This window comes from Zonotrichia albicollis, chromosome 7 (assembly GCF_047830755.1).
Source record: "Zonotrichia albicollis isolate bZonAlb1 chromosome 7, bZonAlb1.hap1, whole genome shotgun sequence".
NCBI lineage: Eukaryota > Metazoa > Chordata > Aves > Passeriformes > Passerellidae > Zonotrichia > Zonotrichia albicollis.
In genome coordinates this window covers 10798774-10824007 of record NC_133825.1, presented here as the reverse complement: position 1 = coordinate 10824007, position 25234 = coordinate 10798774, and the positions used below count along the sequence as shown (strand labels likewise).

At 54.1% G+C, this 25234-nt stretch overlaps 1 protein-coding gene across 1 annotated transcript in view; it reads right to left on the bottom strand.

The window, feature by feature from the left end:
• Positions 1–17785: 17785 nt before the first annotated feature.
• LOC102070273 (uncharacterized) overlaps positions 17786–25234 on the bottom strand; it is a 255480-nt gene continuing 248031 nt past the window's right edge. Inside the window, exons 8-9 of the mRNA XM_074544293.1 lie at positions 21899–21906; positions 17786–18181 (exon numbers count right to left, since the gene is read on the bottom strand). Coding sequence (XP_074400394.1) covers positions 17786–18181; positions 21899–21906 — 404 coding nt within the window. The remainder of the gene's footprint in view (positions 18182–21898; positions 21907–25234) is intronic.

Here is a 25234-nt window from a genome sequence, read left to right as displayed (position 1 = left end):
CCACAGCGCCGGCAGCGCCGCTGGCAGGGAGCTGTGCCGCTGGCGCCGTGACAGGCTCTGTGTTCACAGGCATGGCCGGGCGGCGCCTGAGGGGGCAGCAGCAAGAGCTGCAGCTGATCTGCACTGGTGAGTGAGGGCAGCGGGCTGACAGTGGGGGCTGCCGGGGAAAAAGCTGCAAGCCCTGCCCCGGCTGCGGAGGGCTCTGCTCCCGTGGGCAGAGCGCACGGAGCTTTCAGGGCCACGTGGGCCATTGCTGGCCATCAGCTTCAGGCTGATCCCCTTGCTCCCTGCTCCCTCGTGGCCATGGCAAGAGCCGGCTGGGATGGCCCTGGCAGGGGGCTCTCCTGGGCTCCCCGCAGATCCGGCTCTGACCGTGCCTCTGTTCCTCTCTCTTGCAGCCCTGGAACCCCTGACGGAGGACACGAGCAGTGCCGTGTCACAGCTGGCGCTTGACACACTGCATGTCCTCCGGGCAATACAGCGTGGGCGATATTCCACTATGTGGAGGCTGCAAGATCAGCTGCGCAGGGCATGGAGGGCTCGGCCTCGCCTGTCGGGGCTTGGCTGCTGCACTGCCAGATGACTGAGGAGGAGAGCTGATCTGGGAGGCTGTCTTTGCTGGGGCAACCTGAGCAAGGGGTAATTTTCCTTTTCTTGAAGATTTTTCTTTTCTTCTTTTCCATTTTTTATCTATATTGTAAATAAATAATATAGAGTATATGTCATTATATATATTTGTATATATTATAGATTATTGTAACTAACTCAATTCTAGAATGTGTTATGATACACAGACTGCCAGGAGCTTTTCTTTGCTGCCCAGGGTCTGCAGGGCAAGAGGCAGGAAAGGGTGAAAAGGGAGCTTGTGCTCAGCAGCAAAGCAGGCTGAGTGGTGGTGAGGCCCTGAAGGGGGCAGAGGGTGCTTGCGCTCAGCCAGCTGCCCAGGCGTGCAGTGGGCAAGGGAAAATGGCCAGAAGGCCCTTGTCCTGTGGTGGTTCTGCTGAAGCCTTTGTGCTGCCGCCAGAGCGGCTGGGCAGGGCCCGGAGCTGCAGGGATCCCTGTGAGAGCGGTGCCTGGAGATGGCCACAAGCCCTGTGCCAGGCAGGAAGCGCCATCCGTGTCCTCCTGCCCGTGTGCTGCTGGCTGCCTTGCTGAGGGCTCCCAGGTGCCTCTGGATGGGGCTGCTCTGGAGCTGCTGTGGGGCTGCGGCGCTGCTGCCGGGCAGCTTGGCCAGGCTGGGGCAGAGCCTGAGGGGCTGGGGCACTGGCAAGCCCTGAGCAATGGGCAGTCAGAGGCCGTAAGCAGCCCTTGTTTGTTTTGGGATCACCGTGATTTTAGGGGGTAGTGCAGGGGGGAAAAGAGAAAATGTGGGCTTCCCTCACCCATGGCTGGGTTTTTCCCAACCATGTAGGAGTTGGGTCTTCCTCAAGGCCCTGACAGAGATAAGAGATTTTCCCTTTTCCCATGTTTTCCCTTTTTGTATCTAATCTCTTTTCAATAATGTGTTGTTTGTTTATCCAGAGGAAGGGTGGTCCAGTGTGGATGGGGAAGTGCTGGAGAGCAGCTGTGGCGTGGATGGGCCGTGCCCTTGGAGAAGGCTGAGGCCATGGTTTGGGAGCAGCTTTTCTTGCAGCCGTGGCTGGCATGAGGTGGGTCCCTGTGTGCTTGGTAGGGTGGGATCAGAGCTTTTGGGAGATGGCAGCGAGCACAGGAGCATTCTGCTCTGGGCCGCTGCTGAGGGCTGGATGTGCTGTGGCTGGCTGCAGGCTGGGCACATGTGCTGCCCTCCTGCTCTGTGCCAAAGGCAGCAGGGATGGGCAGCTCTGGGCACAGCTCTGGGCACAGCCAGCATGGCCTGGGCACCGCAGGCCTTGGCACAAGGGCACAGGAGCCCTCAGCTGACGAGCAGTTTCTGCTTTCTCTCCTTGCAGCCAGGCCCTGTGGGTGCTGAGGCTGCTCTGAGTTCTGCCAGGGCTCTCCTGGGCTCAGCTCTGGGCCCAGCTGGGCTGGCTCTGCCCTCACATTGCTCTGACAGCTCTGCATCAGACGAGCTCATTGTGAGCACAGCGCCTGAGCTTTCTGCTTTGGCAGGTGAGTGAGACTCTGCTGCAGGCCCAGAGATTTGAGCTGGGGACACACATCCAATTGGCAAGTGCCCAAACTCTCCACAGTCCAAGCTGAACGCCTGGATCTGCACAGGGTGTTTTGTCTGTTCCATTCTTCCTTCTTTATTGGCTGGAATTGTGCAATTGCACTTTCTTCCTCCTCTAGCAGTGGCACGAGTGGGCCAAAGCTGGCGAGTGGGCCGTGTTCCTGAGGCAGTGCAGTCTGGAGCTGGTGGATGGAGAATTGCCCTTCTGCACTGCCAAACCAGAGCAAAAAGCCATAAGTGGGACTTTGGGTCTCTAAGAAATCCCTGTAAGTTTCAAGGGCAATGTGCAGCTCATTCCCAGGCTGAGAAGGAACGTCATCTTGTAAAGGGTTTGGGCTTTGACAGAGTTTCCCTTCCCAGTCCTGCTTGGAGCTGGAAGGGCACTAAGCAATTTCCTCTTGCTTTGACCACATTTTCAAATATCAATGTTGGAAACAAAGCCCAAAATCTTTTAAGAGGCTTTTGAGGTCACAAAGATGGATCCATGCCATCAGCACATTTACAATGTAAATAACTGAGTTCTCTTTTTAAAAAGATCATTTACCTCTTAATTCAAAGAATGTAAATTTGCCTTTATGTTTTGGTTTTTTTCATTAACTGTATGTTATATTTTTGCACTAACACTTGGATTTTATTCTTATCATTTACAATTTACCTATTTTTTAGCTTTTTCCTTTTTTTTTTCCTTTCAATAGAAAACATGTCCTATCAAAGGAATGTCCTTTCCTCCTGGTTTCGTGTGGAGCAGCTCCCTTCCTGCTGGCTGAGCTGCTCAGGCAGAGCACGGCAGCTCCTGGCCCTGCAGGGCTGAGGCTTTTCCCCGTTGCTGGGCACAGACTGATGGAACAGCACTGCTGAACACGGGCACACAGAGGGACCAGCAGCAGCTGCCTTTGGCCACCTGAGGCTCCAGGGCCCAAACTCTGAGCAGCCAGGGCTGGAAGAGACTGGCAGGATCTGATCCCTGACTCTGGGCCAGGGCTGCACAAATGACCCCCCAGCAGCAGCAGCAGCAGCACATGGAGCTGACTTTGAGCACAGCCCCTGCCCCTCTTCCCTCCCGTGTGCAGCAGTGTCACAGCAGCCTGAGGCACCTGGGAGCCCCCAGTGCCAGCAGGGACTGGAGATGGCAGCCCTGGGCTCCTGGAGGCTGTGCAGGGAACGGAGCTGGGCACTCCCTGTCCATGGGGAGCTTCCAGATGGAAAAGGCTGCTGTGCCCAGGCAGCTCCAAGGGCACAGAAAGGAGGCTCTGGAGCACTGGATCTGTGCCAGTGTCACAGTCCTGGGCAGCAGCCAGTGAGCCCTGGGGGAACAGAGGGCACAGCACGAGGGACAGAACCAGGCAAGGGCAGAGACTGGAGAGAGCCAGGCCTGGGAGCAGGAACAGCTGCTCCATTGCACTCTTGGAGAAAGCTCTTGGCTGGTTCAAAGTGCTGAAAGGCGTGAAGGGCAGAGAGGAGGCCACAGCAAACAATGCTCCTGCTTACACAGCCTCTCCTCTCCGTGTCCCAGAAGGAATTGCATGGACTGTGTTCTTCTCTCCAAGTCGTCTCGTTCAGCATGAGCAGCTCAGCACCAGGAGCTGAAGGAGCTGAAGCCTCAGGCCACAGGAGCTGGGCAAGAGGGAACTTTTGGAGCAAAGGAATGCTGCTAAAATAGGCCCAGCTGAATGCAGTGGATATAATCATGGAATCACAGAAGCCTTTCTGTTGGAAAAGCCCTCTGAGCTCACCCAGTGCAGCCGCTCACCCAGCAGTGCCAAGCCCAGCAATAAACCACGTCCCTGAAGTGCCAAGGCCTGGACACCAGCCCTGAGTGAGGCCTGGACAGCAGGCCTGAGCCAAAGGTGGCCTCTGGATGAGCCTTCCAACCAAAGGTTATCTTTGTATCTGCTCCCTAATGAGATATGCATTGTCATTAGCACTGTGATAGATGTAGCCACTCATTAGTGAAACATGTATTGACCTTTGTGTATTTAGAAGCCAGACAAGGCCATGAAATCTGACATCTGGCCTTGTTTGGGGCAGTATGGTCAAAGTCACTTCCCTTGGTTCCTTCTTGAGCCCTGGCCAAGCTTTGGGAGGGACCCAAGAGGAGGATGAAAGCAGATGTGGCCACACTAGCAGTGCTGTCAGTTTGCTCATTCAGCACTGTCAGAGCTGGGCCCTCTCCCAGCGGGGTTGGAGCCTCACCTGGGGCTGGAGGCACCTGCAGGAATTGCCAGTGCCCAGGAGTGGCTCTGCAGCCTTGGCTGTGACAGCTTCCCCAGCTGCTGTGTGGGTCTGGGGGATGGTAAAGGCTGAGGGTAAATGCTGCACGATCTTTGTTAATCACTGCTGCAATCTTAGGTGGGGATGGTTGGGTGCATTGCTGAGCTGCTCCTTTGGTGATTCTTTGCTGCTCTGAACTGCAGGAAATGACACTGATTCCTTCAGCTGGAGTCTGAAGGAATTTGGTACTGACCCTGCCCACTGGTAAAACAAAACTGGCACAGTCTGTCCAGATGACAACAAAATGTTGCTTGTTCAATGTAAATATGAGGAATCAGTCCCATCAGAAATTCCCAGATGGGAAACCCTTCCCTGGATTTCCCTGGCTCTGGAGTGGGCTGAGGTCAGAGCTCTGTGTGAGCAGTGGGGCAGTCGGGTAAAAGAAGTGCACCCCTGGATGGCTTCAAATGCATCCAAAAATTGCACATGGAAAAGGAAAAGACCTTGTGGGTTTGGGCAGACAAAGATGAATTTGTTGAGAATACATAGGAAACAGCACCTTCAGAAGGAACAATTATTGTTGGAATGCTCCCATATTGAGCAACAGAAGAAGGTTTTAATCTTGAGCTGATATGCATTTGTACAAGTGAAATATTGATATAATAAATATCTATATACATATTTATAGTATAATAAGACATACATATAATATATATATACATATATGCATATATATAATTTATATACATATTAATATATTCACATATATATGTGGGTATATATGTGTATACACATATGTGTAAAACAATATGTATATATTGTTTATATTGTTTAACACATCCTGCCAGACCAGATCTCCCTGTTTGCCCCAAGGGCCCCTTTGGGAAATGCTCTGATCCACGGGGCTCCATGTGAAGGCTGCTGTGACACTGAGGGATTTGCACAGGAATTCCATCCAGGAGCCTGGGTGCCCCTCAGGGACTGGGACCCGGCCCCTTCCAGCCAGAGGGGAAAGGGCCCCCCAAGCCTTGTTAGCCACAGACAGCATGGGAAAGCTGAACAGCAAAGGGCTTGGGGGCATTATTCTGGAATTAAAAAGGTGCCAGCTCCATGGACAACAGAATTCTTGTTCCTAATTTGAATGAGATTGAAAAAAAAGAATGAAGAACGGTGTCACTAAAGTACTACTGGTGTCTGTAAGGTGTACCTTGATAGTCAGCCAGAATCTTTGTCTGCCACAAACACCTCTAGTGTTTCACCAAGGGATTGGTCATCAAAATGTAACAATGAGTTATGATGGATTGCTGATCTTCCTTTGTAATTCTTTGCTAATGATGATGTGCTTTGCTGAGTTTATCCTTTTGTAATTCTTGGCAGGTGTGCATGATATAAATGACACAATTCCTTCAGTTTGTGTCTGTGTCTTTGGCAGTGACCCTGCCCACTGGAGAAACAGGGCCCCCTCTTGCCTAAGTGTTCCCTGGGAAGGCAAAAGCCCTCACTCCAAAATTCCCCCCTTCCTCCCTGTTCCCCCCATCACACCCTGAGCATGATGTGCTCTGGTCTGGGGTATGCCCGGGCTCAGTTGGGGTCCCCTGTCCTGGCTGTGTCCCCTGCCCAGCTCCCCCGCAGCCCCAGCCCCTCCCCAGCGTGGCTGACGAGGGGCAGGACAGGCCTTGGCTGTGCTGCAGCTCAGCAAGAACAAAACCATCTCTGCGTGCTCAGCCCTGTGCTCAGCACCCGGCCCAGCAGTGTCTCAGTGCCAGGGGCTGTGCCCTCAGTCCCTGCCAGGGGTTTCCATGGCAACTGCCAGGCCACGTGACCCAGGTGTCCCCTCCACTGCCGGTTGCCATGGAAACAGTGCCCAGCCCTGCCCCTTTCTGTCTGGCTGACCCGGCCTTTGGCCCTGGCAGTGCCGTTGGCTGCTGGTTCCTGGTGCCTGAGCAGCCAGCGCGGCACAGGGCAGGTGGCCATGGCACAGCCCCCAGCAAGGGATCCCCTCTGGCTCTGGGCACTGACACCTCTGGCCCAGGGCAGCTTTCCATGGCCACAAACTACCACAAGGGCTCGGGGCATTGGTTGCCATGGCACTAAACCAAGGACTGGGTCCCTGTGGCCATTGCCATGGCACCTGGTGGCACCAACCAGAGTCACTGTAATTGTACCTGGAACAGACCAGGCATCACTTTGTCCTGAGGGTTGCCATGGTAGCTGAGGACACCAACAGCCGCTGCTCTGCAAGGACCATGGGGGAGACGGGAAGGAAGAGCAGAGCAGGGGCTGATCCATCCCCAGTGCGCTGCACAGCCCAGGGCAGCGTCCCAGAGTGTCCTCATGGAGCTGCCAACAACATCCCCCCTCTGCAGCCCTGGCCTTTCCCCCAGCTCACACAGGTGCCCCATCCTTGCAGGCACAGACACGACAGCACTGGCTCAGCAGCCCCTGTTTGCATTGCACACAGCAGGGGGAGCACCCCCATGCTGTTACTGTGAGGACATGAACCTGAGGGAGCACAAATGCCATCAGCCCCTGGGGCCAGCAAGGGCTGGGGGACACCAGGGAAACCACTGAGCTTTGTCCTGGCCTCTGCAGTCAGCCAGAAAGTTTGTTCCCATCAGCTGGGAGTTTCCTGTCCCACTGCAGACACTGTTGCTCACAGCCAGGGCAGCCACCCCCAAACTGCCCTGCGCATTTCCTTGGCTTCACCTTTCCTCTCTGGCCCCACTCCCCATTGCAGTTCCTGACTTGGCCCCATGGGAACGTCCCTTGGGCAGCAGGATCATCATAAAAGTGCTGCAGGAATTGTCTGCAGGCTTCTGCAGTGCCTTGTGCTGCTCTGTGTCTGGCTCTGGGGCTCCCTGTTCTGGGCAGTGAGGAGGAGCTGCAGAGGCTCTGCAGGACGGACAGGATGGGCTTTGGGGCTGGCAGGAGAAGCTGAGGGACCTGGGCTGCTGGAGCTTCTGCAGAGGATGCCCAGGGCTCATCCTGCAACTGGTCCAAGGGTGGTTCCAGAGAATCCCAGAATCAGCAAGCATGGAACAGGCCATGGAGATCATCAAGTCCAAACTGTGCCCTGACAGCACCTTGTCTCCCTTGAGCCTCCTCTTCTTCAGGATAAACAACCCCAGCTCCCTCAGCCACTCCTCAAAGCTCTTGTGCTCCAGATCCCTCCCCAGCCTTGTTGCCCATCTCTGGACACACTCCAGCCCCTCCATGTTCTTCCTAAATTGGGGAATCCAGAACTAGACACAGCCCTCGAGGTGCTGCCCAAGCAGTGCTGAGCACAGGGGAAGAATCCCTGCCCTGCTCCTACTGGCAACACCATTCCTGATCCATAGGAGTGGTAGGGGTTGCATGAGGGAAATGGTGGGGAGGGGTGAGAAAAAAGTGTTACTGATTGCCAGCCATGAAGGATTTTGATTTTCCTATTTATTCAGGCTGCATTACAAGGTGCAGGGGATCAATATCAATTGGACGTTGCTGATACCAATCTATAAACCAGAAAAGAAAACAGGACAAAACTATTTTCTCTGCATTGATTTCAATACAGTATATTCACTTTGAATACACTTCTGAAATCTATCTAATTAACCACAGAAGTATTTAAAACTTCTATTATTATCAGGGGCTGTTTTTTTTCAGGTGTTTTTGCACTATTGTTTGTGAGCCTTTTTCACTGAATTCCTGAAGAGCTCAAGAAAGAACAGATCTCTGGAGTAATAAAATTCATCAGCAACGTCCAAGTAGCTGAGGATCCATCCCCATGGGAGCAGCAATTAACAGAAACGGGCACAGCTTTGCTGCTGCCCCAGCTTTGGCATGGGCCCTGGGCCTGGAGCAGGAGCAGCTCTCGAGGGCCCCAAGGCCAGGGCTCTTATGCTGCCCTGGGCAGATGGGATGGCAGCAGGGGCTGCAGAGCTCTCAGCACCTCAGCCCGACAGGGAACAGGGCAGCCAGGGAGCCTCCTTTTGCCTTGGCCAAGCACCTTCCCCCATGGCTGGGGCTGAGTCCTGTGGCAGCTGCAGCTGCTGCTGTGCCCTTGCCAAGGGCTGAGGCCGTGGGAGAGTGCCCAGAGCAGCCTGGCCTGAGCAGAGCTGTGGGGCCAGAGCCGGCTGGGCTGGGCTGGGGAGAGGCCCTTGGTGCTGCGCAGAGCTCAGGGCAGCTGGCAGAGCTTGCAGGGAGCTGGGCTGGGCTCAGAGAGCCTGGTCCAGAAACCATCAGTGTCCATCTCAGCCTGGCTGAGCGTGCAGGGGCAGGACTCAGGCCAGGCCTTGTGGGGCAGGGCCAGAGCCTGTGCAAGGCACTGCAAACAGGCAAGTGGCCCAGAGAGGAGGCTGCTCTGTGCCCTTGGAGGCATGGAAAGAGCAGGGAGGGGGCCCAGGACATTTGTCAGCGCCAACCTCTATGCTCAGCTCTAGGCAGCCCTGGCTGCTGAGGCCAGCTTTGGCCTGGGCTGAGTTTGGCTGTAACCCAGCTCCATCCTCCTCCGGGGCTCAGGGCCTGTTCCCGGCAATGGCCAGCCCTGGCTGCCTCTCTGCTGGCCCAGAGGCCGGCAGAGCCCAGGGCAGGGCTGTCTGTGCAGCCCCACAGGTGCCATGGGCTCTGCAGGAGCTGGCAGAGGCTGCCCAGCAGGGAGGCCATGGGGCACAGAACCCCAAGGCTGCTGTGGGCACCACGGCACAGGGGCCGTTCCCAGCCGCAATGCTCCTGGCCTGGGCTGGGCCTGCACAGGGGCTGGGCCAGCACAGGGCCACAAAGGGGCCATGCAGCCACTGCCGGGGCTGACAGCAAGGCCAGGCACACACAAGCAATTGCTGAGCATGGCCTGCGCTGGCCAGTTGGGGGCTGCAGCAACACTCCAGAGCCCAAAGAGCCTCCATGGCTGGGCTGGAGACCAAGGCTGCAGGAGGGAAATGCAGGGCTGCTGAGGGATGGGGAGGGCATTGAATTCCAGCACACACCTCAGCTCTCTGATGATCCTGGCGCCATGCTGGGGCCTGTTTCAGACTGGAGCAGAGCAGATGTTGATGGGACAGGAGCCCTGCAGGGCTGTCAGTGACCTGCAGTTTGCAAGGTGCTCTGCTGTCCCTCAGGTGCTCTTGGAAAGATCCAATCCCAGCTGGGCACCTAAGGGCACAAGTGTCACTGCCTGTTAAAGGGCACACAACTGATATATGCCTGGATAGGGGCACAGGTTTTAATACCTGTTAGTTTCATAATATACAAGCGAATCTTTATTGTCTGGGTCATCTGAAAACTTTTGAGAAATGGCAATGTTTTCCCACCAGTAACAGGAATTTCCTGGATCTACTGGATTCTTCTTCTGATGGCAAGAGAAGAAATACTCATCTTTCCCTCTGCCTTTGCCACCAGCATTCAGTCTAATATTTAATGACCCTCTCCCTTCAGGTATTTCCAGCTCTCCTGTTGAAATGGCCCTGTCTAAGAACATCTGTTCATTTAGAGCAGCTGCATCTATGTCCTTTCCATTGCTCCCAGATTTTCTCATCCAGATGCTCTCTGGTCATTCAAGTGCCTCTCAACTGACTGGTTTCATGCTTTGAACATCAGGGAGTTGTCAAATCTTTCTGAAGTTCAAATAAATATCACATTAGACAGCATCCTAATGGTGTTTATATCTATCACAGAATTACCATTTCTTATATCTTTGTCCAAAACTCTTGCTATACGACAATCCCTGGGGAATGGTGGACATGTCAGATGCAGCTGGGACATCCCAGAGAGCCGTGGAAAGAGCTGTGATAGTTATTAAACTGTTCAAATGTTCAACTTGTGTTTGTTGGCAAGAAACCTTTCTGTGCCACTGAGTGTCACCAGTCCCTGAGCCCAAAGGACACAAACCTGTTGAGTTGTGGTTCCCACTTCAGGAGCTGCACTTGGACCTTGGCTCTGCACAGGAGAGCTCTTCATCCCTTTTCTCTCTTTTCCTCCCTCTGGGCATGGAGGGATCTCCTGACTTCAGTGTGTGACTCATGTGTGCAAAGAGCAAATCTGGGCAGAATCAGGGCAGGGAGGGTTTGGGGGGACCTTGGGATCTGTGCTGGGCACAGAAGGTGTTTTCCATTGCTCTGAGACTGTCTGCTGTGGAAAGCAGATTTAATATCCAGCAGAGGAATGACTTTTGCATTTCATGGAGCCGTGCCTTCCCCTGGCTTTGATGGCTGGCAATAGATGAACATCACTCTGTGTCTCAGGCGGCTCCTTCTTCAAGGAAAGCAGGTGGGAGTTGGAGCCAAGGAGCTGAAAGCTGCAGGTGCAGCCTGGGCTGGAGGGAGCTCAGATTTGCACAAGGCTGCTCTGAGTGCCAGGGCTTGGATGGGGGAAATGGTGGGGTGGGGGTAGGGACAGAGTCTGATTGATTGTCAGCCATGAAGGGTCTTGATTTTCATGCCCAGTCAAACTGCATGTAGAGGTACTTGGATTCAGTGTCAATTGGAGATTTCACATATCAATGTATTAACAGGGAAAAAAACCTAAACAGGACGTAAAAAATTTATTCTCACTGTCTTTTTTAAATATAATGCATACACTTTTTATATACTACTGAGATCTGTTGAATTAACCACAAAAGATTTGATCATTAAAATAAAATTGTTCCCAGAGGCTTGGCTTGTTCAGGTGTTGTGAATGGTAATGAGTCCTGGGACACTGAATTCCTGCACTGAAGAGCTGAAGGCTGAACAAGCCTCTGCAGCAGGAAAATTCAGCAGCAGCCTCCAAGGTGCTGAGGATGTCAGCAGCCCCCACTGAGGCCATCCCTGCCCAGAGACCGTGGGGGAATGGGCAGACAAGGAGAGCGTCCCTGGGGCTGGGGTAGCACAACTCAGAGGCACCAGTGGCTCCAGCTGGGAAATGGAGTGTGGAATGTGGCTGGGAAAACCCTGCCGGGGTGTGCCAAGCAGGACACACAAGCCTGACCCCCATTCCACAAACAACTCTCTCAATGAGATATTTAAAAAGAATTACAGATGTTTGTGTTCTCTGAATTGGACACACTGGAGAAATACCAAGAAGAGAATCTCAGGAGCTCAAAACAACAAAACAGACTTTACTGGCAACTTTAGAAAATTAGAGAAACTTGACAAATAGTTTAATATAGCATTCAATCAATCAAGAAAACATTTTGCATTAACTTGGCCCATTCAACTTGACAAAGTCTAAGCCTGTTTAATGGAATGTTAATCAAAATTTGCAAGAGTAGGGAATTAGAAGAAGACACAGAAAGAGAGAAAGAAACAAAAAAAGTAGAGAAGCACACACATAGCTACTAAACCCTGGAGTTCAGCTGTGTTCTGATGGAAATTCCAAGACGAGGTAGGGCCAAAATGTGTGCTTGCCTTGTGGTCAGCCTTCTATACCCCTTTGTCTTCCTGGGCCCTTCCCCCAGGTGGGACTTGGGCTCATTTGGTCCCTCAGGAGCTGGGCTGGGGGCTGCAGAGGTGGCTGTGGAGCATTGCCTGTGCTGTGCCAGGGACTGGCAGCCACTGCTGGGCTGGGATAGAGGCTCTGGGGGGATTGGGGCTCCAGGGCAGGGTAAGGCTGGACCTGCCCCTTCCTCCCCCACACATGAAATGTTTTGAGCCAGCAAACTCCTCCAGTCTGTCACAACTGGGAATGTTGAAGGTGGAACTCCAGTTCTGGCCAGGGGCACCTGGCTGAGAAGGACAGCTCTTTTCCATAGGAAGGAAAGCACAGACCCCAGTGTTTGGAAGGCAGGTGAGAGCCTCACTAGGCCAAGGCCAGACAGACTTGCCAATAATGGCAGATTTTGTCTGGGATCAGTATTTGGATATAGGGAATTTTGAAGGTGGAACCCCAATCTCAGCCATGGGCACCTGGAGAAGCAGGACAGTTCTTTCCCATAGGAAGGAAAGCATGGAGCCTTCCCAGGGGTTTTCGGGATAGAAGAGAGGTGATCCTTGTGAAACCATTGCCAGCCAGACATGTCCTGGCAATATTCCTTTTGGAACAATCCCTGGATATAAGGAAGTTTGGAGGTAAAATCCCAATTCTGGCCATGGGTGCCTGGAGGAGAAGACGAGTTCTTTTCCATAGAAGGGAAAGTATGGAGCCCCAGTGTTTCAATAGCAGAAGAGGCCCTGAAAATGCCAAGGTCAGCTGGATCAGTCAGGTGGCCCCTGGGAGGCCAAACCAGGCAGACCTGCTCCGTGTTCCCTTGGTATTGTGGGGCCTCACAGTGTCACAATGGTGCCTTGGATCCATGATGCCCCACAGTGCCATAAAGGTGACTTGTTTCTACGGGGTCCTACAGTGTCACAGTGGCCCCCAGGTTCCAGAAGGCCCTGCAGTGTCACAATGGTCCCAAAGGTTCCATGAGCCTTGCGTGTCACAATGGTCTCCATGGTTCCCCACTCCCCACAGTGTCACATGACTCCTATATTCCATGTGCCCTGCAATGTCACAATGGACCTTTAGACCCTGGGGGTTTGCAGTGTCACAAAAGTCTCCTTTGGCTCCACAGTGTCACAATGGACCGTTGATGACAGGAGTCCCCTCTGTGTCACCCTGGATCTTTGGTTCCATGCAGCCCTGCAGTGTCACGATGAACCCTTAGAACCATGAGGTTGTGAAGTGCCTTATTGGTCTCTCCATGGTTCCATGAGGCCTTGCAATGCCACAAGGGACCTTTGGCTCCATGGGGTCTCACAGTGTCACAAAGGTCCTTTGGTTCCATGACACCTCAAAGTGTCACAATGGTCTCCATCATTCCATGAGGCCTCACGGAGTCACAATGGACCCTTGGTTTGATGGGGCCTCTCAGTGTCACAATGATCCCTACATTCCATGGAGCCGCACAGCCTCAGTACAGTCCCCTTGGCTCAATGCGGCCCAGCAAAGTCACAGTGGTCTCCATGATTCCATGAGGCCCCACAGTGTCACAATGGTCCCTTGGTCTCACAGGGCCCCACAGTGTCACAATGGTTCCTGGGTTCAATGGCCCTGTGCTGCTGGATTCCGCCCTCTCCTTCTCAGGCCACCCTGCCAGCTGAGAAATGCTCCTTGGGCCTCAGCCTTGGCCAGCAGCCCCTGGGCTCAGCTCCTCTGCAGCTCATCACAAACACTGTCTGCTCCAGGTACTGCTGCTGCCCAATCAGCTCCTGGTTTCTGTAGGAGCAGCCCTGGGAACTGTTTTTTTTCTCTCAGTAGCACAACATCTCTGTTCCCACCATGCCAAAGAAAGCTGCTGATGCCAAGTGCGGCCAGGATGAACCATTGCTGGGACTGAAGCCCCTCTCTTGCTGCCCTACAAACAGCGCTCCAAAAGGAGCCCTTGGAGCTCTCCTGGGCCAGTGACTCCCTCTGAGTGGGGCCTCTCCCAGCTGGGAACTCTGTGATGTCAAAAAGTCACCAAGTGATGTCATTGTCTGTTCTGTGGTGTCACAGCCAGCTCTGTGTTGTCACAAAATCCTGTCTGTAGTGTCCTACTGGCACTCTGTAATGTCACAGCACACACTTTGACCTTACAGCCTGCTCTATGATGTCATGCAGCCGTGCCATGATGTCACAGCCTGCTCTGTGATGTCACAGAATCCCCTCTATGATGCTGTAGCTGCCCAATGACCTCACACAAAAAAGTCTGTGATGTCATAGCCCATTCTGTGACCTCAAACAGCCCACTCTGTGCTGTCACACAGCCCCTGGCTGACATCCCAGCTGCTCTGTGCCTCTATGACACAGCCACAGAGGTGCTGCTGTGACACAGCCCCCTCTGGGACATCCCCCAGACCCTGCCAGTGCTGAGCCCCTGTGACCCCTGTCTGTGCCCTGCTGGTGTCCCTGAGGGGCCCTGGCAGTGCCCCAGCCCTGCTGGGCTGTGCTCAGGAGCTGCTCCTGGCCAGAGCTGTCTCTCTGCAGCGCTGCCCTTGCCAGGAGCTGCCTCTGGGCCAGGAGCCTGGCCCAGCTCAGCAGCACAGACACAGCACAGGGACTTCAATGACCCTCTGGGGCTTTGGTGCTCTTTGCATCAGACTCATTACCTCCGAGTGTGCTCAAAAATTTCTGAAGAATTCCAAAAGTAATTGAAACACTGAAATTTCTCATAACATAAACAGATTCATCTGAGGGACAGGACTGAGAAAGTGTCCCCAGGTTCCAGGTAAAGGAGAGCACTGGTGGCAGTGATGGCAGCAGAGGACAAGCAAGGGAAAGGTGTCTCTGATCCTGAGCAAAACTGTGTCTCTGTCTCTGCAGGCTGTCGGCATCCCCCAGCTGCCCCACCTGGCTGGCCCCTTCCTTTGCTGACAGCTCTGCCTCCTGCCTGCCTCTGCCTGCCCACAGAGGGCCTTGGGCTGCTCCAGGCTCCTTGTAGGGGATGTGCTGCACCACAGCCCTGCCCTGGCAGGGAAATTCCTTTCTGCTGCTGCCCAGGCTGGGCCTCCCCAGCTGCCCTTGGTGCTATTATGTCTTCTTCAGGCTCATTCCTACTATGAAAAAAAAGCTCCAGCCTCTCTGAAACCACCCTTCCATCCCTCCCAGGCTACTCCTATTCTACCCTCAGTCTCCACACCCCTGAGCCCAGAGCCATCACCTTCTACCAGCTGGTTTTGTGATGAGGCCTCCAAAGCCCATTCTGGGAGATTTTAGTGTCTTCTCCAAGGTCTGAGAAAATGGAAAAATAGTGATCAAAGTTATTTTCTCTACAATCTTGCAATGACAGAACAGGGGCCAATATCTCTAAACTGAATGAGGGTGGATTTATATATCTTAGAAGGAGGAAATAATTTACAAGTATGAGGGTGGCTCGAAACTGCAGCTGATTTTCCAGAGAAGTGGATTCCCCATCCCAGGAATTGTCGAAGAGCAGGAACTTTGTGCAACCTGACCCAGTGAAACCCTCTCATCCCCAGGGACAGAATTCCTGTAGTGTGGGTTCTCTGATGTGCTGAGTGCCCCCACAATGCTTCTGGCCAGAATGTCTGCTGAGGGCAGCCAGGCTGCTGCAGGGGCAGTGACCTCACAGCCATCACCATGGCAGCCCTGTCCCCTGGGCCTGGCTCTCCCCTTTCCTCTGCCCCTGCCTTGGCTCTGCTGGCATGAAGAGTTTGGTCATTAATATCTTGTCCCCAAGGTGCTGGGGCCAATGGCTTCCCAGTCAGGCTCCTGGAGCAGATGTGGCTTTTCAGAGCCCAGCCAGGAATGAGCCCTGAGGCAGCAGCTCTGCAGGGGTGGCCACCAGGCCGGGCTGCCAAGGGAGGCTTCTGGCCATGGCCTGAAAGCAGCTGCTGCTGCCAAGGTGCCTTTGGTGCCTCAGGCTCTCCCTGGCACAGCTCCCAGCACGGCACTCTGCCCTTGTGCCCGAGCCCTTGCCTATGCTGGGGCTGGCCTGGGGCTTTTCCTGCAGCGGGACCTGCCCTGCTGATGGCACAGGAAAGGCAGTTCCTGCTGGAGCAGGAGGCTCTGCCTGCAATGGCCTCCAAGAACTCCAGTGAGGTCCTGCTGACTTCAAAATTGCTGGCTAGAGCACTATATTTTAATAATTGTTATAGCTCCTGAACTGTGGAGGAAATAACTCTGGTTAAGTTCTTTCTTCTAATCATGATTAGAATCAATCAGAGTAATATTTATATAAATCTATCGGGTATTCCATCATTAATTCTGTGGGACAAATCGGGTTAAAGGTTCAATTCCATCTGTCCAATCCTTTACACCTTTGACAAAGTCTGGGGCTGGGATTGGATCCAGCCACTCCCAGTCTCCTCTCTTTGAAAAAATTTGAGAAGTCTAGGGGTCCTGCAGGGGTTTGAGGATCCATGGTGGCTGTTCAGTGTCATTTCTCCACCTCATGATTTAGCAGGAGTTTTTCCAATTAAGAAATAAAGATTTTTCCTGAAGCTCCCACTGTGCCCATGACAGGAACCCCTGTGAGTGTCTGGGACATCCCGGCTCTTTGGCAGCCTGGGGACTCCTGGGATGTCACAAAGGAGCCCCCATGAGTGCCTGTGACAGATCGGTGCCTTTGCAGCTCAAGGTCCCCTGGGATGTCACCATGGAATGGCTGTGACTGCCTCTGACCACAGGGCTCTTTAACATCCCGAGAAAGGCCTGGGAGGTCTCCATGGGGCCCCTGTCTCTGCCTGTGGCATTCCAGCTCTGGAACATCCTGGAGACTCTTGGAAAGTCCCCATGGAACCTCTCTGACGGCCTGTGACAAATCTGATCCTTAGCAGGCAACCATCACCAGCCTCCTGTTGTTCTGTTCAGTTTCCACAGCAACCATCAACAGCTACCCTGTTGCTATGGTCAGTTTCCATGGCAGCCATCAGCAGCCCACTGTTGCTATGGTTGGTTCCCATAGCAACCATCCCCAGCCCCCTGTTGCTATGCTCAGTCCCTCAGCAGCTCCATGGAGACTCCATGCCAGGGGTGGTTGCCATGGACACCAGTTCAGGCCTGCAGCCACAGCCCGTTGCCATGGCAACCATTGGCAGCCCCATCCTCAGGCTCATGGGATCCCAGAACCACAGAACTGGCTGAGCTGGGAGGGACCCATCAGGATCCTCCAGTCCAACTGCTGGCCCTGCACAGGACACCCCAACAATGCCAGCCTGGGCCTGGCAGCGCTGTCCAAACACTGCTGCAGCTCAGAGAGCCCTGGAGCTGGGACCCTTCCCTGGGGAGCCTGGGCAGGGCCCCAGCAGCCTCTGGGCAAAAACCTTTTCCTGACATCCAACCTGAGCCTGCCCCGACTCAGCTGCAGCCGTTCCCTCCACTCCTGTCCCTGGGCACCAGAGGTAAGAGGCTCCCACAGCCCCAGCCAGGGACCTGCTCCCAAGGCTGTTGCCATGGCCACCAGGGCTGGGACCAGCTGGGATACTCGGTTTCCACAGGCTGGGTTTCAGGAATGGCATTCCCCAATTTCCTGCTCCCACTAAAACCGCACTGCCCTCGCTGCCCTTCTGCCTCCCATGGAAAGCACAAAAGGCAAAGATCCTGGCCTGGGATAAGAACAATTTATTTGGAACAGCAACGAGATAAGGAACAAACAGAAACAGAAATAGTATTGATAACAGAAGGGATAAGAAAAACTGTTTACAGGGAAAACTAATACATCAACAACAGGCTCTTCCTGGCCATGCATTTCCGCTGCCTGGAAAGGACACCCTTCTCCTCAGAGGGAGAGAGAGAGAGTCCCTTTCCTGCCCCTGGCAATGACCTGAGGTGGGAGTAAATGTAATGACAGGGCCATGGCCAGACCCTCATGTTCTTCCATCCCACATCATGTCTTTGGCAAGGGCAGGTAAAGGGACAGGTGTCTTCCCAGATGGATCACAGGGAAAACAGATGACCAGGGCTCTTCCCAATGTGGGCCCTCCTATGGGGGATGAAGCTGGAGTGGTGCATGAAGCTGTTCCTGCGTTTGTGGCATTTGCAGGGCTTCCCTTACCGGTGCCTCCATTGATGTCTGCTCAAGGCAGAGCTGCAGGTGAAGCTCTTCCCACACTGGGAACACTTGAAGGGCCTCTCCCCAGTGTGGATGCACCGGTGGGTGATGAGGTGGGACTTTTGCTTGAAGCCCTTCCCACAGTCAGGGCAGGGGAAGGGCCTCTCCTCGGTGTGAATCCGCTCATGTAGACGGAGATTTGAGCTGTTCTGAAACCTCTTCCCACATGTGGGGCACTGGTAGGGCCTCTCCCCAGTGTGGATGCGTTGGTGGGTGATGAGGGCGGATCTGCGGCTGAAGCCCTTCCCACATTCCCCACACTCGTAGGGCCTCTCCCCAGTGTGGATGCGTTCGTGGCGGATCAGGGTGCTGCTCTGTCTGAAGTTCTTCCCACACTCCAAGCCCTTGTGGGGCTTCTCCCCATCATGAAGCTGCTCATGGGCCACCAGCTCAGAACTCTGGCTGAAGCTCTGTCCACCTTCCTGGCTCAGGGAGGGTCTTTCTTCCTCAGAGCACCCTGGGCTGGGTTTGGAGCCCCTCCTCATGTGGGATGTCTGAGGTTTTTCTTCCCTGTTGGATTCCTGTGCACTAGAATCACTCCAAACGGCCTCTTTCACAAGGTTCTGCCATGCAGATTTTTTCTCCCTGGTCTCCATCCTCAGTTCCTTCCCTGGGGAAGGAAGGACTAGGAAAGGATGGGATTTGCCTCCGTGCCACAGGGAAGGGGAAGGAGATCCCCCCAGTGCATCCCCGGCAGGATTGTGTTGGCAGCGGGATTGTCCTGCAGCTGTGGGCTGTGCTGGGCTTGGAGATGAAGCAGGAGAGAGGGAAATAGGGACTGACTTCCTCCTCACCTGCCTGGTTATCCCAGGGATCCTTCCTCTTCCTCGCAGCCTCCTCCTCCATCCAGTCAAGATCTGGGAGTGGGAAATCCTGTTCTGGGAAGAAAACAAAGGGTGCGCACATTGTCTTTTGTACTGGTTTGAAGGCAAACCTGGGGGAGAGTGTACGTCAGAATACAATTTAATAAGAAAGTGAAGACCAAGGCAATGATACAGAAACCCTGCCTTAAACTCACAGAGTCGGGATATAACCTGACACCCTGTTGGTCAGGGTGGTGGCTGTTGGAGTGATCAACGTGATTCTGTCGAAGCAGTGATCCCGTAGAAGGGTCTGGTCTTCCTCTGGAGGTCCAGTGGAGATTATGGAGCTCTTGTCCTCTGGCAATCCAGCAGGCACGCTGCTCCTGGTGTTGCAAGGCTCAGCTTATATCCAGGTAGGATTGCTTGGTTCCTCCCCCTGGGCGGAGCATCCCACAATGGGATGATGGAATTTTATCAGTCCTGCAGAGACACTCAATGGTCCATTAGCAGAAGATATCTCCCCTGGAGGGCATTATCAGGGGTGAGTCATGGAAGAGATAAAGAACACTGCCCCTCCTGTTTCTAGCTGTTGATGAAGATGGGGATTGAAAACATGCATTTGGTTACATCTTGCATTGCAACCTGAAACAGTGGGGTAATCCCTGCTCAGGGGGTGAACACCACCCCCCTTACCCAAACCGGCTCAGCTATAAAACCCCCACACACAGGGGACAATGTCACACTTGCCCTGCTCCAGGGGAGGTCTCTGTCCCTTGTCACTCATCTTTTCTCTTTCTTTCCTTCTCTCTACCTCACATTTACTGTTCAATAAAATCCATTTTGCATTTGGTATCGTTAGCACCTTAATTGGGGCAGAGGAATCTCTCTAACAATTTGCATAACCAGACTGTGACATTATTTTTGCACAGTGTGTTTAGGTGCTGTTCTCTGACCCCAAGGGCCTTTGACAACATCATGGCTCTCTCCACTGACAAGGTTGTGGTTCTCTCTGGAAGAACTCTTGGAAACTTGGACACAGTCCCTCCTTCCTCCTGGGGAGCTTATGGAGCTTATAGAAATTTTATTTCTTTATGGGAGAAATGATGAGGAAAAGGGCTTTTATGAGTGGCCAGTGTAAAGAAAATAATTTGCTGTCTTTCCTTATAAAGTTGTTAAAATCACTGGAGGAAATGGAGCAAATCTTACCAGTGAGACTGACAAGGTTCATTCACCCCACGGTGAGGAATGCAAGGCGGCTAAAAGTCCCAGAAGAAGCCCAGCTCAAGTTGATAAATTTCCGAATAAGTCCTGAATTCCCAGGTTGGGGGCTTTACCAAATGTGACAATCATTTTTCTCTTTATCCCTGTCACCTTTGTGACTGCTACACAGAGATTTCCATTCCTTTTAATAATCTGTATTGGGCCAAATTTCCACTTTCCTTTTATCGGAACCTGCCAGCAGCTGAGCTGGAGATGTGCAGGAAGCAATGAATATTGGAATTGCCACATCACTGCTTGGATCGTCAGTTTATTCATGTTTGGGATTTGTTTGCGCTTTCATCACAAGTTACTTGTGGGAAGACCATATATTCTTCAAAGTGATTTTGCAGAGTCAAGTTTGATTTCTGCCATGTTCATTTTGTCCAGTGCCCAGAGGATGCTCAAAGGGTCTCTGTGCCTCTCACACTGGGGGATGCTTGGGAGGGGTTTGGGGGTGTTTTTCCTGTCCCTGTCACCCCAGGCCATTCCCCAAGGGGTGTCCCTGCCCCTGTCCCTGTCACCCCAGGCCATTCCTCAGGGGTTCTCCATCATTCTCACCCCAGGGAATGCCTGGGGGGTCTCCCTCCCTCTCACCCCTATGCCAGGGGGTGCTCAGGGCAGTCTCTGTCCCTCTCAGCCCAGGGGATGCTCGGGGGTCTCTGTCCCCTCACCCTGGGGGATGCTCAGGGGAGCTTCATCCCTCTGGCCTCAGGGAATGCCTGTGCAGGGCTGGGGACCAGGGGCTCTGTGTCCCTCTCACCGCTGAGGCTGCTTGGGGCTGGGGGGGCTCTCTGACCTTCTCACACTTGGGGAGGGCGGGGGGGTCTCTGTCCCTCTCAGCCCTGCTGTGACCCCACCCAAACATCATCGGGGTCAGAGGGACAGAGACACCCCCAAAGCCCCAGAAGGGCTGAACCTGGGATTTGGTTTGGGGCTGAGGATTTAGGAAGGGGCTGGAATTGGGGCTGGGCGTGGAGTTGGGGCTAAGATTTGGATTAGAGCTGGGATTGGGGTTAGGGCTAGACATGGGATTACCTTTCGGGCTGGGGTTGGGATAGATGAGTTTGGGACTGGGATGAGAATAAATACACAACTGAGTGTGTCTAAACATGGAGTGAGACTGAGACCAGGATTGGGGTCAGGTTTGGGATTGAGCTTACCCAGAGTGGGACAGGGGGGATGTCACAGTTGGAAGATTTGGGGAAAATCCTGGTTTGGGAAAAAACAAGGTATGAACGCCTTGGGTTGGGGATTCCTCCCACCCACGTCCATTTCCAGAAGACACCTGATGTCCAAAAATCAAGAGTGAATCAAAAAAAGCCACCAGGAGTTTCCCATTTCCAGTCTCATCCCTCTTGGGTTATGGTTGGTCCCCCATCTCGGCTGGTGGGGATTCCATCAGTCCTGGGGATCCCTCCTCTCCAGGGTCCTGCTTTTGGATTCTGGGAGTTTCTGGGGTCCCAAGGCCCCCCTCTCCAGCCTCCCCTCAATCCAGCAACTTGGGGTTCCCCCTTCTTTCCACCACTCATTCCTGGTTTAGGGCAAATTTGGTTGAAACCCTCCAAAAGGAGTTTCCTCTAGAATGCCGATTCAGCAGCCCCACCCTCAAGCCAGTCCGGGAAAATATTTCCAGGGAGAAAAGTCTAAAAAAACCTTTATTTTACAGGCAAAGCATTCACCAGCACAAAAATTGAACAATATTAAGCAATAAAACTTCCTGCTGCTCCAAAATAGATGACAAACTCCGAAAGTCCCTCCTTGGGTTGTAGCTCCTCGCACTCAGCATCTTATCAGTGCCTTATCAGTGCCTTATCAGTCTCTAATCAGTTTATTATCAGTCTCTTATCAGTCTGTCCAGTGCTGGGAATGCCTAGGCCCAGGCTTATCCTGGTGGGCCTCAGGGAAGAGCTGCTGGTGGTATTCTGGTTGTTCAGTCCAGAGCAGGTTTAAACAGCTCCGAAGAAAAAGAAAAGTCAGAGTCCAGGGAACTTCTCTGCCTCAGAGACCTAAAAACTAACTAAAAGCAAAGGAGAGCTCTGTCCTGCTGTCTGTCCATCCAGCAGCTGGAATGTAGAGGAGTGAGTGCAGTTTCTGAAAACAAACTGCAGCTTCTTCCTCCTTCACTTCGCTCTCAGAACCAGCCTTAAATGTGCAGAACTCATTTCTGGGCTAAACAGACCGATGGGGTACGAACATCATGAAGTCACCCCAGGACACCCCTGTCAGGGTCAGGGGGTCCCGTCCCCGCCTCATCTCCGGGCTGCCGGGGGTCCTCCAGCTCCGGTATCGCCCCTTCCCCTCTCCCCGCCCCGGGGGTCCCCCGTTCCACAGCCCCGGCTCTCACGGGGATCCCCAAAACCAATGTCCCGCCCCGTCGGTACCGGGCCATCCCCACGTGGACCCCCCGGGACCCTCCCGAGGGGCGATCGCGGCTCTTTTCTCCCCGAAAAAGCTCCTCTTGGGGAGCCCGGAGATATCCGGGGCTCGAGTCCGGGATCTGCCGGTTCTGAACACTCTCCAAAAAATCCTCCCGGAGACCCCTGGCTGGAGCCGGGGCGAGCTCGGCCTCCGCCCTCCCCTGCGGCTCGGGGCTGGGGGCGATGCTCCCGGGGCAGGGGGTGCTGCAGGCTCGGCGTGCGGGCGCTGCGAGCGCCGCGATTCTCCCGCTCCTCTCCCTCCTCTTCCTCCCGCACTTCCTCCGCTCCCAGCCCGGGCCCCCCTTTCCCACCGCTCTGCCCCGCGGCCCCGCAGCACCGGCTGCTGGGTGGGGGAGCCCCCGATCGGCCCCAGGGCTGGGCAGGGGGCTCGGGGACCCCCCTGGGGCGGATCCGTCCCCCGGCCCGAGCCCCAAATTCCGCTCCGGGGCCGCCGGGCTCTGCGGAGCCGCCTGGCAACCGGTGAGTCATCGGCGAGAAAAGCTCTGGTTGGCTGGAAATTGTTTACCGCGTCCTCTGATTGGCTGGAATTGTAAAAGTCGCTACGCCCTGCGGGTGTTCCTGGGAGCTGCGGAGTCCAGGCCGGGAGCCTTTTCCTGTTTCTTTCTGTTCTCTGAGACCTCTTCCCGATTTCTTTCTCTCCCTTTCTCCTCCCCATTTCTTGTTCCGTTCAGTCCACGTTCAATAATCGTCGGTTGCGTTCCCACGCTCTCATTCGCTCCTTCACTGGGGCAGAGGCGTCTCTCCCTCGCGGGGTCGTAATCCATGGACAGGGTCCCTTCCCACCCCAGTCCCTCCAGGACTCGCTTCTATTTCCTCCCTCCCTCTGTTTCCAGAGGGGAAGGTGCTGGAAAACGTCCATCCACGCCACCTTTGCTGTGTGCTCTGGGAGCCCACAGAGCTGCTGGATCTTCTCCCCTTGGGAGAGAAGCTCCTTGGGAGGCACGGCAGGAGCAGCACCCTGGCAGCCTCGGGAATGCCCCTCTGGGATCCACGGCACACACTGCCAGGGTCTGGAATTCCAGTTCTCAGCTAGGAAAAGATGTTCCTGCCCTTGAGGGCAAAGCTGTCAAGAAGGAGCTAAAAGCCAAGTGGAGCAAGATCTTACAGTGGCATTTCACTGCCAGCCTTCCTAACTTCACCCATGGCTGCTGTAGCTCCTGAATTGAGAATTAAATCCGGGCACGGTCTTTGGTGTGAGCTGCCCTGGGTCAAGGGAGACCCTGAGAGAGAAACAGAGCAGGGGAAGAGAGGCAGGAGAGAAAGGAGGGCTCAAACACAATTAGCTGAGAAGGTGGCACTCTGAAAACAGACCAGAACTGACTGAAAAGCAATATAACAGAAAGGAATAATTTTGCATCTTTTAGTTACTATCAAAATACAATTTCTTCCCCTTCTCACAAATCTCATCCCAGTGTCATTCAGCAGGACTGTCAAAAAGTCCTTAACTCTGGGTGGATGTTCCAGGCTGCAGCCACAAGGAAAGAGGGGATGGGGATTTTCCTGCTCCTGGGGAGTTTGACATCCTCAGCTGAGGAGAGGAGGAGGCACCAGAAGAAAAGGGCAGCCGGGCTTCACCCTTCCTCCAGAAAGAGGGGGGGAAATCTCTCGTACTGTCTGCAGCTGCTCCCACTGCAGGGATATGAGGGCTGATCCCAGAGCCCCAAAGGTCACAGTCAGGGCTGCCCTCAGGGAATGCTCGCCCGGTATGGAGGGGCAGCGTGGGAGCACCTGGATCTTGGAGCACCCAGCTGCCCCCCATGTTTGGAGGTGCCTGAGGAGGGCTGGGATGATGCCAGGGACATCCTGCAGTGACATCCCCCCTGTCCCGCCCTGGGTGAGCTCAGTCCCAAACCTGACCCTGACCGTGGTCTCAGTCTCACTCCATGTTTAGACACACTCACACTTCTGTTTTCACTATTCTCATCCCAGTGCCTGACTCGTCTAGCCCCAGACAGAATCCCAACAGCAGCCCGAAAGCCAATCCCATGTCTCGCCTTAACCTCAATCCCAGCTCTAATCCAAATCTCAGCCCCAACTCCAAGCCCAGCCCCAATTCCAGCCCTTTCCTAAATCCTCAGCCCCAAACCAAATCCCAGGTTCAGCCCTTCTGGGGCTTTGGGGGTGTCTCTGTCCCTCTAACCCCGATGATGTTTGGATGGGGTCACAGCAGGGCTGAGAGGGACAGAGACCTCCCCGGCCACCCCAGGTGTGAGAAGTTTGGAGGGCCCCCCCCAGCCCCGAGCACCCTCAGCGGTGAGAGGGACACAGAGCCCCTGGTCCCCAGCCCTGCACAGGCATTGCCTGAGGCCAGAGGGATGGAGACCCCCCGAGCATCCCCCAGGTGAGGGGACAGAGACCCCTGAGCATCCCCTGGGCTGAGAAGGACAGAGACTGCCCCGAGCACCCCCTGGCACAGGGGTGAGGGGGAGGGAGACCCCCCAGGCATTCCCTGGGGTGAGAATTATGGAGACCCCCTGGGGAATGGCCTGGGGTGACAGGGACAGGGACAATTGCAACAAATTTCTCCTGAGCGTCCTCCAGGGTGCGAGGCACAGAGACCCCTTGAGCATCCCCAGGGCACTGGACAAAATAAACTAGGCAGAAATCAAACTTAATCCTACATGAAATACTTTGATGAATATTTGATTTTCCCGAGAGTCACATGTGATGGAAATGCAAACAAATCCCAAACTGGAATTAAATGACAATAGAAGAAATTCTGTGGCAATTCCACGTTTCACTGGTTCCTGCACAGCTCCAGCTCAGCTGCTGGCAGGTTCCAATAAAAGAAAAGCGGAAATTAGGCCCAATACAGATTATTAAAAGGAAGGGGAAACTCTGTGTAGCTGTCACAAAGGTGACAGGGATGTAGAGAATAATGATTCTC